The sequence below is a fragment of the Saccoglossus kowalevskii genome, chromosome 3 (assembly GCF_978046115.1).
Source record: "Saccoglossus kowalevskii chromosome 3, keSacKowa6.1, whole genome shotgun sequence".
Lineage (NCBI taxonomy): Eukaryota > Metazoa > Hemichordata > Enteropneusta > Harrimaniidae > Saccoglossus > Saccoglossus kowalevskii.
In genome coordinates this window covers 41,940,255-41,955,403 of record NC_140643.1, presented here as the reverse complement: position 1 = coordinate 41,955,403, position 15,149 = coordinate 41,940,255, and the positions used below count along the sequence as shown (strand labels likewise).

The 15,149-nt window shown below is 37.3% G+C and overlaps 1 protein-coding gene across 1 annotated transcript in view; it reads right to left on the bottom strand.

Moving 5' to 3' along the window:
• Positions 1-19: 19 nt before the first annotated feature.
• LOC102803355 (uncharacterized) overlaps positions 20-15,149 on the bottom strand; it is a 44,883-nt gene continuing 29,753 nt past the window's right edge. Inside the window, exons 2-7 of the mRNA XM_078007389.2 lie at positions 12,361-12,439; positions 11,022-11,091; positions 10,744-10,845; positions 10,277-10,358; positions 1,615-1,743; positions 20-1,002 (exon numbers count right to left, since the gene is read on the bottom strand). Of these exons, the coding sequence (XP_077863515.2) occupies positions 20-1,002; positions 1,615-1,743; positions 10,277-10,358; positions 10,744-10,845; positions 11,022-11,091; positions 12,361-12,422 (1,428 nt within the window). The 5' untranslated portion in view covers positions 12,423-12,439. The remainder of the gene's footprint in view (positions 1,003-1,614; positions 1,744-10,276; positions 10,359-10,743; positions 10,846-11,021; positions 11,092-12,360; positions 12,440-15,149) is intronic.

Genomic DNA, 15,149 nt, shown 5'->3' with positions numbered 1-15,149 from the left:
ATTGGAATGTGCAGACTTGTCAGCAGTGAAATATTGGTCTTGTTTCCTGTGATAGATGGACTCGAGATCCGATGTGTTCACGACATGTATGGATATTACAAGGTAAGATTGGTGTGCCATCATGACATGGGTTTGAAGAATTGATGCGACACAATGGAGAGTGAGAAGTGGCACTGGACAAACAAGGCAGACTGGACGAAAGGGAGTATAACCTTGTACATGTGGGGGCGTTCTGGCATTGACGACTCAGAAGGGGTGGTGAAAATGGCGATGCGCCGTGCACATGCGTTAAGTTCGGATCTTGTAGAACGGATGGATAATGTGATATGCTGGAAATATTTGGCGGTACACACGGAAAACCGATCGTTGGTTGATGTAAAAGTGCCATATCGTTGACAGGACTAAATTCAGTGCTGTTTTCAATAGCCGATGCAAGATGTGTAGGGTGGATGGCTAAAGCAACAAAATGGGAACCGGAGGGATGTAGCGCAAGCACAGGAACACCTTGAGACAAAACTGGATGGATATTAGAAATATATGAATAACCAGTAGAATGATGTTTGGAATCCGAAGTTGTGTCTACATTTCTGTGGAGCGTGCTGTTCGAAGGCACATCCGATTCTACTTTTCCACTGATACCGTTGCCAAGGCTACCGTGACCATCAAAACAACCACTGTTTACCAATGGCACGTTTGTGTCTGTTGTCTGTGTTACATTGTCCTGTTTCAGTGTAACATCTGATAAATTATTTTTCTTGTCGATAGATTTAGTTTTTAAAATCTGTGAACGTGACCAGTCTCTCTTTTTTAGTGGAAGCTTCCAGGTTTTCGCACTATTCTCTGGTTTCTCGAAAACAGTGGTCAGATTAGCGTCGATATTCTCATTTTTGCAGCCGCCGTTACATAAGGTATTTGACGAGATTTGGCTTTCTGGTATTGTCATCGAAGACAGTTTATTGTTCAAATTTCGCAGAGGTTTATTTTCACCAATTTCATTTTCACCTGGAAAAGAACAAAAAACCTAAAATTACTGAATGCGGCTAAGGATAAACTGGAACAATAATTGCACCGTGACTGAGCAAAACCCTACAGTTAAATGCTTATTTCACTAAAAGTTCGGAAGTAATTGATCAATGAAGCTAAATATTGTCACATTCACGGTGATGATTGCATATTCGAACTAAACTGAATAACAACGCTAAAATAGTAAATACATCCTACTCCCGCTATCTAACGGTTTGAAGGTGCATCCGTTGTACAGTGGCATACTCCAAGTCATAATCAAACAGTCATAACAGACTACGCATTGTAAATGCACTACATGACGTAACATCCGGACAGACTACACATTGTAGATGCACTACATGACGTAACATCCGGACAGACTACACATTGTAGATGCACTACATGACGTAACATCATATTGAAAGATACGAAAATATACGCGCATGCGTCAGATGGTCATAGTGTCATTGTTTACAAACAAGCGTCAACCCATGATCCTTTGCGTTTATAGCGCGTGTTATCGTCGCTTGGGACTCAATTCCCGCCGGTGTCGAGCCTGCCACTTTAATACATGTATTCGTCAATTGACTATTAGCCGAGTCTACTAACCTGTTTCCACTGTATCGCTATAGATCACACGAGGAACTTCTGACTCGGACGAGTTCCCCAATATTGATATTTTATAATTACTTCTGTGTTCAGTTTGTTTTCTTTCGCTGTTCTCCCACTTGTGAAGCCCTGCAACAATGAATAGGATGACAATGTTAATATTCACATGCGCCGCGGACCATCATTTCAAATCCAAAGCGCGCACATGGAATATGGTTTCTATGGCAAAACGCTCAAAAAAGTCAGGAGAGATAACAGTTGCATTCAATGTTGGGAATTGTCATGTGGCACACAGATAAAAAAATATATGGTAGTGTTCAGCCTACATACAAATACACTCTCCATATGAATACAAGTGTATTGCGTTTACACTCTCCATATGAATACAAGTGTATTGCGTTTACACTCTCCATATGAATACAAGTGTATTGCGTTTACACTCTCCATATGAATACAAATGTATTGCATTTACACTCTCCGCATGCATACAACTGTATTGTGTTTACACTCTCCGCATGAATACAAGTGTATAGCGTTTACACTCTCCATATGAATACAAGTGTATTACGTTTACAATCTCCGCATGAATACAAGTGTATTGCGGTTACACTCTCCATATGAACACAAGTGTATAGCGTTTACACTCTCCATATGAATACAAGTGTATTGCGTTTACACTCTCCGCATGAATACAAGTGTATTGCGTTTACACTCTCCGTATGAATACAAGTGTATTGCGTTTACACTCTCCATATGAATACAAGTGTATTGCGTTTACACTCTCCATATGAATACAAGTGTATTGCGTTTACACTCTCCATATGAATACAAGTTCATAGCGTTTACACTATATGGATACAAGTATATAGCGTTTACACTCTCCATACGAATACAAATGTATTACGTTTACACTCTCCATATGAATACAAGTGTATTACGTTTACACTCTCCGCATGAATACAAGTGTATTGCGGTTACACTCTCCATATGAACACAAGTGTATAGCGTTTACACTCTCCATATGAATACAAGTGTATTGCGTTTACACTCTCCTTATGAATACAAGTGTATTGCGTTTACACTCTCCTTATGAATACAAGTGTATTGCGTTTAACTCTCCATATGAATACAAGTGTATTGCGTTTACACTCTCCATATGAATACAAGTGTATTGCATTTACACTCTCCGCATGAATACAAGTGTATTGCGTTCACACTCTCCGCATGATTACAAGTGTATTGCGTTTACACTCTCAGCATGAATGCAAGTTCATAGCGTTTACACTCTCCATATGAATACAAGTGTATTGCGTTTACACTCTCCATATGAATACAAGTGCATAGCGTTTACACTCTCCGTATGAATACAAGTGTATAGCGTTTACCCTCTCCATATGAATACAAGTTTACACTCTCCATATGAATACAAGTTCATAGCGTTTACACTCTATATGAATACAAGTTCATAGCGTTTACACTCTCTATATAGCTACAAGTATATAGCGTTTACACTCTCCATATGAATACAAGTTCATAGCGTTTACACTCTCCATATGAATACAAGTTCATAGCGTTTACACTCTCTATATGAATACAACTTCATAGCGTTTACACTCTCGATATAGCTACAAGTATATAGCGTTTACACTCTCCATATGAATACAAGTTCATAGCGTTTACACTCTCCATATGAATACAAGTGTATTACGTTTACACTCTCCATATGAATACTAGTTCATAGCGTTTACACTCTCCATATGAATACAAGTTCATAGCGTTTACACTCTCCATATGAATACAAGTGTATTGCGTTTACACTATCTATATGAATACAAGTCCATAGCGTTTACACTCTCCATATGAATACAGGTGTATTGTGTTTACACTATCCATATGAATACAAGTTCATAGCGTTTACACTCATCTTATGAACACAGGTGTATGGCGTTTTCGCATATCATATGAATACAGGTAAATGGCGCTTACACTCTCCATATGAATACAAATGTATAGCGTTTGCACTAATCATATGGCGTTTTCACTCTCCATCTCAATCGAATTTACACTTCATATGAATACAAGTTCATAGCGTTTACACTCTCCTTATGGATACAAGTGTATAGCGTTTACACTCTCCATATGAATACAGGTGTATTGCGTTTACTCTCTCCGCATGAATACAAGTGTACTGCGTTTACACTCTCCATATGAATACAAGTGTATAGCGTTTGCATTCATCTTTTGAACACAGGTGTATGGCGTTTTCGCATATCATATGAATACAGGTAACATGTGCTTACACTCTCCATATGAATACAAGTGTATGGCGTTTGCACTAATCATATGGCGTTTTCACTCTCCATCTCAATCGAATTTACACTTCATATGAATACAGGTGTATTGCGTTTACTCTCTCCGCATGAATACAGGTAACATGTGCTTACACTCTCCATATGAATACAAGTGTATGGCGTTTGCACTAATCATATGGCGTTTTCACTCTCCATCTCAATCGAATTTACACTTCATATGAATACAAGTTCATAGCGTTTACACTCTTCTTATGGATACAAGTGTATAGCGTTTACACTCTCCATATGAATACAAGTGTATTGCGTTTACTCTCTCCGCATGAATACAAGTAAATGGTGCTTACACTCTCCATATGAATGCAACTGTATAGCGTTTGCACTCATCATATAAACACAGTTGTATGGTGTTTTTACTTTCCATATGAATAAATGTTTATAGCATTTGCAATCCGCATATAAACACAAGTATTGTGTTAACATGCTAAATACACGAAACTGAGAATTGTGCATTTACAGGTATGAATGACCAATGGGTCACATGACAAAGTGTCGTAAGAATAAATATATATTTGTTCGTTTTAGAAAGCGATTCTTGTTGCAATGTTTTCAAATCAATATCAATATTATGCCTAGTTAATATCAATATTATGAGCACTGTAACCGGGTCATAAACATGACTAATCAGATCAGCGTGGAAGGTGGTGCCGTGTACTAAGCTCATCTCATGATAACAATATTCATTACACGGTATAGTGGCCCCATGCTGAGATGAGTATGCCCACGTGTCGACAGTCGCATTGCGATTGTAGAAATATGTGGGGAATGATAGAAACTTAGATTGGAACAACACTACAAACATAGAAACACCTGACAATGCAAGACTTGGTACTTGTGTGTGCAATATATGAGTACAGGAAACACTTTCAAAAAAAATAATGAACTTAATTTAGGACGGAAAATGCATGTTCATGTACAGATACAAAAAAAGGTGACAATGAACTTTGAACAGAAAACCTGTGATTTGCCTGGCGCATTCCAGTGTAATCTATATAATGGTCTAGGAGGTATTTCAGATTATTTCAAGTAGTATTTGTTACTGATAAAAAACAAACACAAGATAGTTCAACGCCAACAACACATCATAATTGTTGTCCACGACGCCCAAATAAAGAATACTGTAAGACCGTAAGTGGTGGACAATCAATTCACACCGCGTTCTATGGGTCCCATGCAATGCATTTAGAATACTTTGTCTGTTGATGCACAATTTGAAGCCAAATGACGACTTTAACAAGCTATTCATGAAGTTGTGTTATAAATATATTTTCATGCGTAATACCAATTTGAAAATTGAATCGTTATTTTAGTTTCAATAGTAATAGGCGAAAACGCTAACCAATGTTGCATCACTCCTGCATACTTGTTTCACTTCAGGTAATATATAATATATGTCCACTTAAGACAAGGAAGAAGGGTAATTTTATTGTACCCTTTCCGTAGCTATTCAAGAAATTTTAACCAGAAAAAAAAGTCTATAAAAATATACCGATTCTCTGGAAATCTGGAACGTGCACGTCACTGACCATTCCTATTTGATTACGTTACCATGCTTGATTTTAAAGACCCCATTTTACACCATGCCTGGTCGGGGCTGGTTGCTGTGAGCTACTAAGTACATGATGACTGTACGTATTATCGTACGGGTTATCGTCGACTTCATCGGTTATCGTACAATTCAACTGTCACAGTGTTGGGTGGTACAGGGTGAACGATACAAACTAGGTACCTCTTCGTTTTGAGTAGTTGCATGCCTGATGGAAGCATATCGATGTATTCGTTTGCTTCATGGCTCATCGTCACTCCAGAATCATCCCTCGTTCGAATTAATAAACAATTTATTTTACGCCCGTTGTACAAGCCACATGGGACTTGTATCGCGACGACCACCGCCCTTTGTAAATGTAGTCTCAAATTGTTAAATAAAACAGTCATTGCAAGTTTATTTTTGTTGCAGCAAATATCTGACCATATACCGATCACTGTGACACTCTTGACCACGTCGTCGTACACCCTTAAGTTGGATTTATGGCTGATTTACACTGACGTATGACTGTTGTTGAGTTGGTGGTAAGTGTGGTTTACCCCATAACACGCAGGATTGACTCGCTAGTCAACAACCCTGTCAGATAAGATAAGAGGACACTATCTTACCGCACGTTTATCCAATGAATGTGTTCGCGGCTAATAAACAAGCATGTCCCTCGCGTCAGATATTGCCACGATTAACCGTTTTTAACTATTAAATAGACCATTGGGGGGGGGGTAAGTGCCACGTGGGATGTCATCAAATCTGGTATCTGGGCAAATCGGACAATGAAATTGCATCAATATATGTACTTTTACACGCGGTCTATTACGGACGACGTCGAAAACTATGATTTTTTCTTTCACTGGCCGAAGAGGGATGTCTAAGGGGTGTCTCAAGAATTACACACACTCGGTTTCTAAGGGGTGTCTCAAGAATTACACACACTCGGTTTCTAAGGGGTGTCTCAGGAATTAGACACACTCGATTTCTAAGGGGTGTCTCAGGAATTAGACACACCCGGTCTTCTGAGGGGTGTCTCAGGAATTAGACACACTCGGTCTTCTAAGTGGTGTCTCAGGAATTAGACACACTCGGTCTTCTAAGGGGTGTCTCAGGAATTAGACACACTCGATTTCTAAGGGGTGTCTCAGGAATTAGACACACCCGGTCTTCTGAGGGGTGTCTCAGGAATTAGACACACTCGGTCTTCTAAGGGGTGTCTCGGGAATTAGACACACTCGGTCTTCTAAGGGGTGTCTCAGGAATTAGACACACTCGGTCTTCTAAGTGGTGTCTCAGAAATTAGACACACTCGGTCTACTAAGGGGTGTCTCGGGAATTAGACACACTCGGTCTTCTAAGGTGTGTTTCAGGAATTAGACACACTCGGTCTTCTGAGGGGTGTCCCCTTTTTAGCTAGCTTTATTTTGAAGATGATGTTGGTGTATTTGTTCTTGCTTCCTTGTTTTTCTGTCCATTTTTCTGTTTGCCCCCTCATTCAACTCCCCCGAGTGAATAATTGTCAATTCCCATTCGACTACTATAGTTCACTTATTGAACCCTAACCTATGCAAGTACTCATACCTGAACTTACACACCGTATCCCTATTTAATTACATCACAAGTCCTGATATTGAAAACCAGGCTAAGTACGCTGTTGGAGGAAGTTTGAACTATTATTAGGCCAACGACACAACAGTTGCTCACGTGACCGGCGGAGACAGGGTTTCACCTGTACCATGAACGTGGTCCCTCACAGTACTAGGCCAAGTACAAGGTTTCCACTGAGTCCCTTAGTCTCGTCGCTTTCTAACATGGCTACGCGAGAAATAAATTGAAAGATTACTCAAATTTTACTTGAAGAGTAATAACAACCTATCATTTGGATGACGTCACCGTGACTCCGCCACACAGTATTTTAATATGAAAACGCCTGGGAAGATTTCAAAATGATCGCTGAAGTTGAATGTTAAAGCACAGTTTCTCTTGTTGAGGCAATGTAGTTCATCATACCCGAACATACAAAAGATACAGTGCATAAAATCGGTTCAGGCTTACGTGCCCTCGCATGACGCCGATTTTACCTAATATAATGACATAGATAGAATTTGTTCACATTATTTGGGCATTGATTATTTTATATCACAGTAAAGATACGACCCCGTTACGCACTTTATTGTAACCTACTAGCAATCTTCATTTTGTTGTCTGTGTTAATATTTGTAGCACTGTACATAAAATCAATACGTTAGTATGCCTTCTATCCATACCTACGTATACTGGGCAGGAGTAATCAAGGAACACACGACAGCTTCACTTAAAACGTCACACGGTGCAAACTAACTCATCCCATTTGAAACGCTCTTTTATAACTTTGTATTCTTCATTCAGCCATTCTATTACATTTAAAGCATATTTAACACTTTCTAATCTGGTAGCTGAATAATTAGTGATAAATAAAATAATGCAGGACCTGTTTAACACTTGATAATGGTTTTTTGATCATACATGACGTCATTTGACTTGATTCCTGACGATTTTAAACGCAAACAATGTCACATCTTGAAATACTCAGAAAACTTAGAATGTCCGAGCATCCGACCGACCGATGTTTCCACTACAAGTTAATCATTTACATAGTGATGTATTCCATGTGTACATGAACGTAATTATGTTGCCATGTATACATGCACCTAATTATGTTGCCATGTATACATGCACTTAATTATGTTGCCATGTATACATGCACTTAATTATGTTGCCATGTATACATGCACCTAATTATGTTGCCATGTATACATGCACTTAATTATGTTGCCATGTATACATGCACCTAATTATGTTGCCATGTATACATGCACTTAATTATGTTGCCATGTATACATGCACTTAATTATGTTTTCCATGTATACATGCACTTAATTATGTTGCCATGTATACATGCACTTAATTATGTTTTCCATGTATACATGCACTTAATTATGTTGCCATGTATACATGCACGTAATTATGTATTCCATGTATACATGCACGTAATTATGTATTCCATGTATACATGCACTTAATTATGTTGCCATGTATACATGCACCTAATTATGTTGCCATGTATACATGCACTTAATTATGTTGCCATGTATACATGCACCTAATTATGTTGCCATGTATACATGCACTTAATTATGTTGCCATGTATACATGCACTTAATTATGTTTTCCATGTATACATGCACTTAATTATGTTGCCATGTATACATGCACTTAATTATGTTTTCCATGTATACATGCACTTAATTATGTTGCCATGTATACATGCACTTAATTATGTTTTCCATGTATACATGCACTTAATTATGTTGCCATGTATACATGCACTTAATTATGTTTTCCATGTATACATGCACTTAATTATGTTGCCATGTATACATGCACGTAATTATGTATTCCATGTATACATGCACGTAATTATGTTTTCCATGTATACATGCACGTAATTATGTATTCCATGTATGCATGAACATAATTATGTTGCCATGTATACATGCACTTAATTATGTTGCCATGTATACATGCACGTAATTATGTTGCCATGTATACATGCACGTAATTATGTTGCCATGTATACATGCACGTAATTATGTATTCCATGTATACATGCACTTAATTATGTTGCCATGTATACATGCACTTAATTATGTTGCCATGTATACATGCACTTAATTATGTTTTCCATGTATACATGCACTTAATTATGTTGCCATGTATACATGCACGTAATTATGTATTCCATGTATACATGCACGTAATTATGTTTTCCATGTATACATGCACGTAATTATGTATTCCATGTATGCATGAACATAATTATGTTGCCATGTATACATGCACTTAATTATGTTGCCATGTATACATGCACGTAATTATGTTGCCATGTATACATGCACGTAATTATGTTGCCATGTATACATGCACGTAATTATGTATTCCTAGTATACATGCACTTAATTATGTTGCCATGTATACATGCACGTAATTATGTTGCCATGTATACATGCACGTAATTATGTTGCCATGTATACATGCACGTAATTATGTATTCCATGTATGCATGCACTTAATTATGTATTCCATGTATACATGCACGTAATTATGTTGCCATGTATACATGCACGTAATTATGTATTCCATGTATGCATGAACATAATTATGTTTCTCTTATATCTATGCACGTAACTTTGTATTCCGCGTACGCCATCTACATTTACACTCAAGAATACCGTTACATGAACATAGTTGATCGCTTGCGATTAAAAACATGCAGCATTTTTCTTTTGGGAGAACTAGAAACACCGAGGTCAACATATTCGATCCTGTGAACGAATTTCTGAAACTATCGGTATATTACAAACACATTCAGACCGATTTCAAATCGTTTTTACAATGGCGGCAAACACGCCATGTATGTATCCCATGTACACATGTACATACATTATGCACTTCATGTACACATGCACATACATTATGCACTTCATGTACATATGCACATACATTATGCACTTCATGTACACATGTACATACATTATGCACTTCATGTACACATGCACATACATTATGCACTTCATGTACACATCGTGATGACCCGTAATTATAATATAAATTCGAAGGTCGTGAAAATATGATACCTTCAACTGTATGTCTCCTCAGGAAGTGTCATTGACGCTCGCTTGTTTATAATGATTTGCACTCAAACAAACAATGTAGTTACCTTGTCCTGGTACAGTACGGGATTGGAGGTATCTTATATGTTTAACGGCATGGTGTAAGATTTCAGCTTTTTCCATTTTGCCCTAGGGGCAAAAAAACGGTCATTAATATACAGTAACATCAGTGTAGTTTGAACGATATTCGCCATATTAAACATGCAAATCAGTGCTGCAGTGCGACCAACTTTTCCACTGCCTCTCTCTCACACACATAATTCATGATTCAGTTCTTAAGAATATGGCTAACTTATTAAATCACGTGACAAGCACACCCTGTTACATTGTATAAAGTGTCAAAAACGCGGGCACGTGCACCCAAACAAATCAAGCAACACTAAAAAACACTATTTATGTCTGTCAAGCGTTATATTTAAAACTAGTTAAAATACTACCCGGTATTGTTAGTCATCTTTATTTATTTCAAAACACGCAGCTGCTTAAAAATAAAAAAAAATAAAAAAATTCTTACTTTTCTGTTAGCTGTAGCAGGTATGAGATGACACAGCTCGTTTAAATATTTGTTAATGCGATCCCGTCTTTTCTTCTCAATTAGTTTATGTGAAATGGAATCCTGAAAAACGCATAAATAGGTGCATACATAAGTGTCAGTCTCTATTAGTCCCAGTTAATATAATCACAGACATCCTATGAAATTATGTCCTGATAGATTCCATCCTCTCATATTAACGAAAAACAATACGCATATCACCATAGTTACTATAGCTATATAGATGGTCATTTACTTACCCTCATCTTCTTGTCTAGTATGTACATAGCGGAAGAGGAAGAGTCTTCGTTGTCGAAATGAAATGAGGGCCTGTGATAAAGTTAATAGTAGAACATTTAGCTTAAATATAATATTCAAGTGGAAGATTTAAAACATAGACAGACTTTGTGATATTTTTGACTAAAAATACATTGAAAGTTGCTCGTTTCCAGGTACGCCCAGAAGCAGTTCGGTGTGTTATGGTTACGGAGAAAATACGGCGTACGACATGACCGTCAATGTCATAAATACCAGGCTTTTGTACAAGGTCATATCGACCCCGACCAGACTCGATTCGATGAAGACATTATGCAACTAACATGAATACTGTTTTAACTTGCTATGCCTAACCCTATTTAATACTTATACGTATCGTGGTATATGGTACAATTGTTATTTACCCAATCACTAGAATTACAGGACATATTATCATAGTAGAATATGTACGTGTTCTGCCCTCACACATTATCGTATTTACCTCATTGCGATTAGCTAAGGTAAAGTTTACAGATGCGTTTCATTTCAATGATGCCAGTCGTAACAGTCACGAAGTTCTTGAACATATCATCCGTTGACTACCTGTGTATCACAGACTCCGTGCCAACAAATGACGCAAATACTCAACTTTATGAGTGGTAAACACACCTAAGCCGGCTGACACGTACACACACGTGTTTGTACTTTAGTATATATAGTTTACATTTATGTAAACAAATTGTTGCCAATGTCACTCATTTTAACCGTCAACACATTGCCTACCAACCTGTCTGAGCGTTGAATAATAACAAACAAACAAAATTTGACTTGTCGACGTGACATCTCAACTCCGTGCCACGAGGTATCGTCTGACAAACAGAGTTTCATGATTCTCTTAGTTAGAATCTAAAATTGCTTATACTTTTAATCCAGCCACTCAGCTATCAGATATATTTTCTAATCTTGTATCTGGTCATCTGTCGCGATTGTACGAGCTTCCCGCGCAATGCGTCTTGATTTAAATATCTTCTGATTAATTACTAAATAATATCGTTTTTCAGTATAATTTTGAAACGTCACGTTTATTTAAGACAAAATACTTGTAACTGAAAATGTGTTTGTGATGATTGTATTAGATTTTAAATATAATTTGTTTTCTTGACATTGATGTTTATGCTTTTGACGTTAGTTAGATGAAAACAGCTCATTATTATATATCTCATGAAAATACAAATTTGAAATTACAATATGCGTGTTGAAAATTGGTGAAAATATTTTCAGAAACTTTTTTCTTTAAATGGAAAGATCTGACGTCGTCTTCGTTCCGTGTGAGATGTTACTTACATTTCAAGTTTGATCTTCTTTGGAGGTGAGCCTTCTTCAAAATTGGATTGGTGATCTTTCATCTTTATGTCTAAAGAAACTTGAGAAGAAGCAGCGTAATGAAATATTATATCTATATAGAGACGACTCAGTGCGAGCTTGACGACTGGACACGGTGAGGATCTTTTAAATGTGACCGATGGAGTCTGCTACATCGGTACCAATTGAGTTATCAGTGGCTGGTACTCGAAGGTGCATTATTTGTTGCCTGTCTCGTATCACGCGGCACAGTTTAAACTCACATGCGCTTCACGAACATCGTTGCATTCTTCATATTATAAAAAATAAAATGTTAAATCACTCGTGACGAACGAATGGGTTCTACCATTATGGCGTGGGTGTGGTTGGTGTTGATTGTTAAGAGCGCGTAATTATTATACTTCGTAAATACAATCTCACAAGAGAGTTTTTATTCACGAAGCGGACAATAACTAAGTGGAATGAACTAACTGTACATGGTACCATACTGCTGCTATAATATATTGCAGGTCCTTCTTCTGACAACCCTGCGTGTAATGTAGTCGGAGTTGGTGGACTGAACTTTGACACTGATCAAATCGTTCCGTGATATCGCTATCATTCCACACAAAAAATATCATGGTGTACCCATCACCAAAAAACACGCTGGATAGATTCCAATACCGTCAACATTATTTGAAATAATAAATATAGACCTAACGTGCTTAAAACGCATCAACTAAAATTGCATTCAAGTATAACATTTCCTTATAGGCGTTTAAACACTGTTATTGATTGCAAAAACACACAACTATATTAACTTTAATAATGCCGTCTGTGATTGCGTGTATGTAGAGCCACGCGACTGATATTACGGTACTACACATGTATTTTTCTTCCGACGTTATTAACACTTCTAACATAAATTTGGGGAGGATGTAATTTAAAACTAAATTATTATGCGAATGTTTTTTTGTTTTTACTAGAGCGTGTCCGAATGGTTTACACTAGATCGTGTATCACCTTACCAATCAAGCAAACTCAAAATGCACTTCAATTATTATCGCGTTACACTGGCGTAAAGTGGTTTTAAAATAACAGTTTAAACACCCTTGGAAAAGAAAATCATTACCGGCGTAACTGTTATGATGTGTCGAATGCGGCCTGAACGCCATCACTCGGCGACCATTTACAACAGGTTTTTAAGTAAATTGGTTTCTTTGTTCTTTTGTTTCAATTTAGATGCTTATGTGTTTCCATGCAGTGTGTATGGACGTTGTTATAATCGTGATATGATGCATGGTTTCAACTCGTTTATACTGTATAATATACGGTCATATAAAGTGGCATCTCCATTTTCAGTTTTATGCATAATACCTCCCACTTATTGTTGTGATCACGTGATCATGATGAATGAAAAACAAATGATGACAACAAATCTTGAAATACACTGTAGCAAGCCTAAACAGAAACAATTCGTGTTGGCTAATTTACCAAAACAAACACACTTTTATTGTTGTAATCATTCAAGGCCATGTTTGTATAACTTTTTTTTTATTTTAGGAAATCATTCTAATTTTTAGAATCTGTTTGATAACATTTCCACTGAACAGTACAAAGCCCGAATCCATATGATTCTTACGTGATAACAGTGTAAGTTGAATGCAAATTTAACATCAAATATATATTGTGTGGTAAATATAAATGAATGAAAAGATACACAAAAGACAGATATATCTGGTCATCCGAAACATTGCCTATCTGCAGGTCATGACCATTATGCACGTTATTCAGAGTCGTGATATTTACGATCTTTGTACAAAAAGCTCAGGTGTGAACACATCACGATTAGGAGATCTTTATCTTTTGATTTACCAGTCGCAATTCCAACGGTGTAACTTTTCATTTCTGATGAGACCGCGCTATTACAAAGTGTTACAAAGTGAGTTTGCTATTTTATAATCAACTGATTAAATCTTTGTCCGGATAATAATAGAATATGATGATTATGGTTTGGTAGAAATTCCAGGGGTGGTATCGACCTCCAGTGTCTGTCCGTCAAAGCCATCTACATGATAAGCCGATAGCATAAATTGAGGACGTGTTTAGTATTGTGACACCGGTGAGCGCTTGCCTTAGTGTGCAACTACCTTTTTATTTAACATATTGTGTTTTCTTTCTGTCTTGCTTTATTTTTTTTGTCCACTCGTTAATACAGCCTGTTGCATTCCATTGTCACCGTATAAACGACTCTCTATATACTACGCATTCTAAAACATAAATCGCGAGACTTGAATGTTTCCACTAAAATTTGTATTAATAAACTCTCGTACAATATTCATTGGCCACTGGGTCAAGGGTTAATCGTTTCAAAGCGAGGTTGAAAAAAAGATATCCAAGCTGGTCATGTGGGTAATGTCGTTTATAGAGTGGCCCGAAGAAAATGCTAGAACAGTCGATAATGTTGTCACCCATTGACGCTGCAGGTCGGCATTCTCTCAACACAGTGTCCTTTGTCACCACAACGTGTTGTCACCCATTGACACTGCAGGTCGGCATCCTTTCTTGTGGCGTCGCAACGTGTTGTCACCATGGCAGAGTTCTGCTGTGAATGCCCACGTGGTCACTATAGTCGTTATGATGTCCGTGAGTTATCCTGTTAACACATTACATTAAGTTATAATTATTTTCACTCGAAAACGTCATAATTTTAGTCTTTGACCGCGGGTTTAAGAAATTAATAAAGTAGGTTCATGACCTTTAAAATACACACATTTAACTATTTTTCAGAA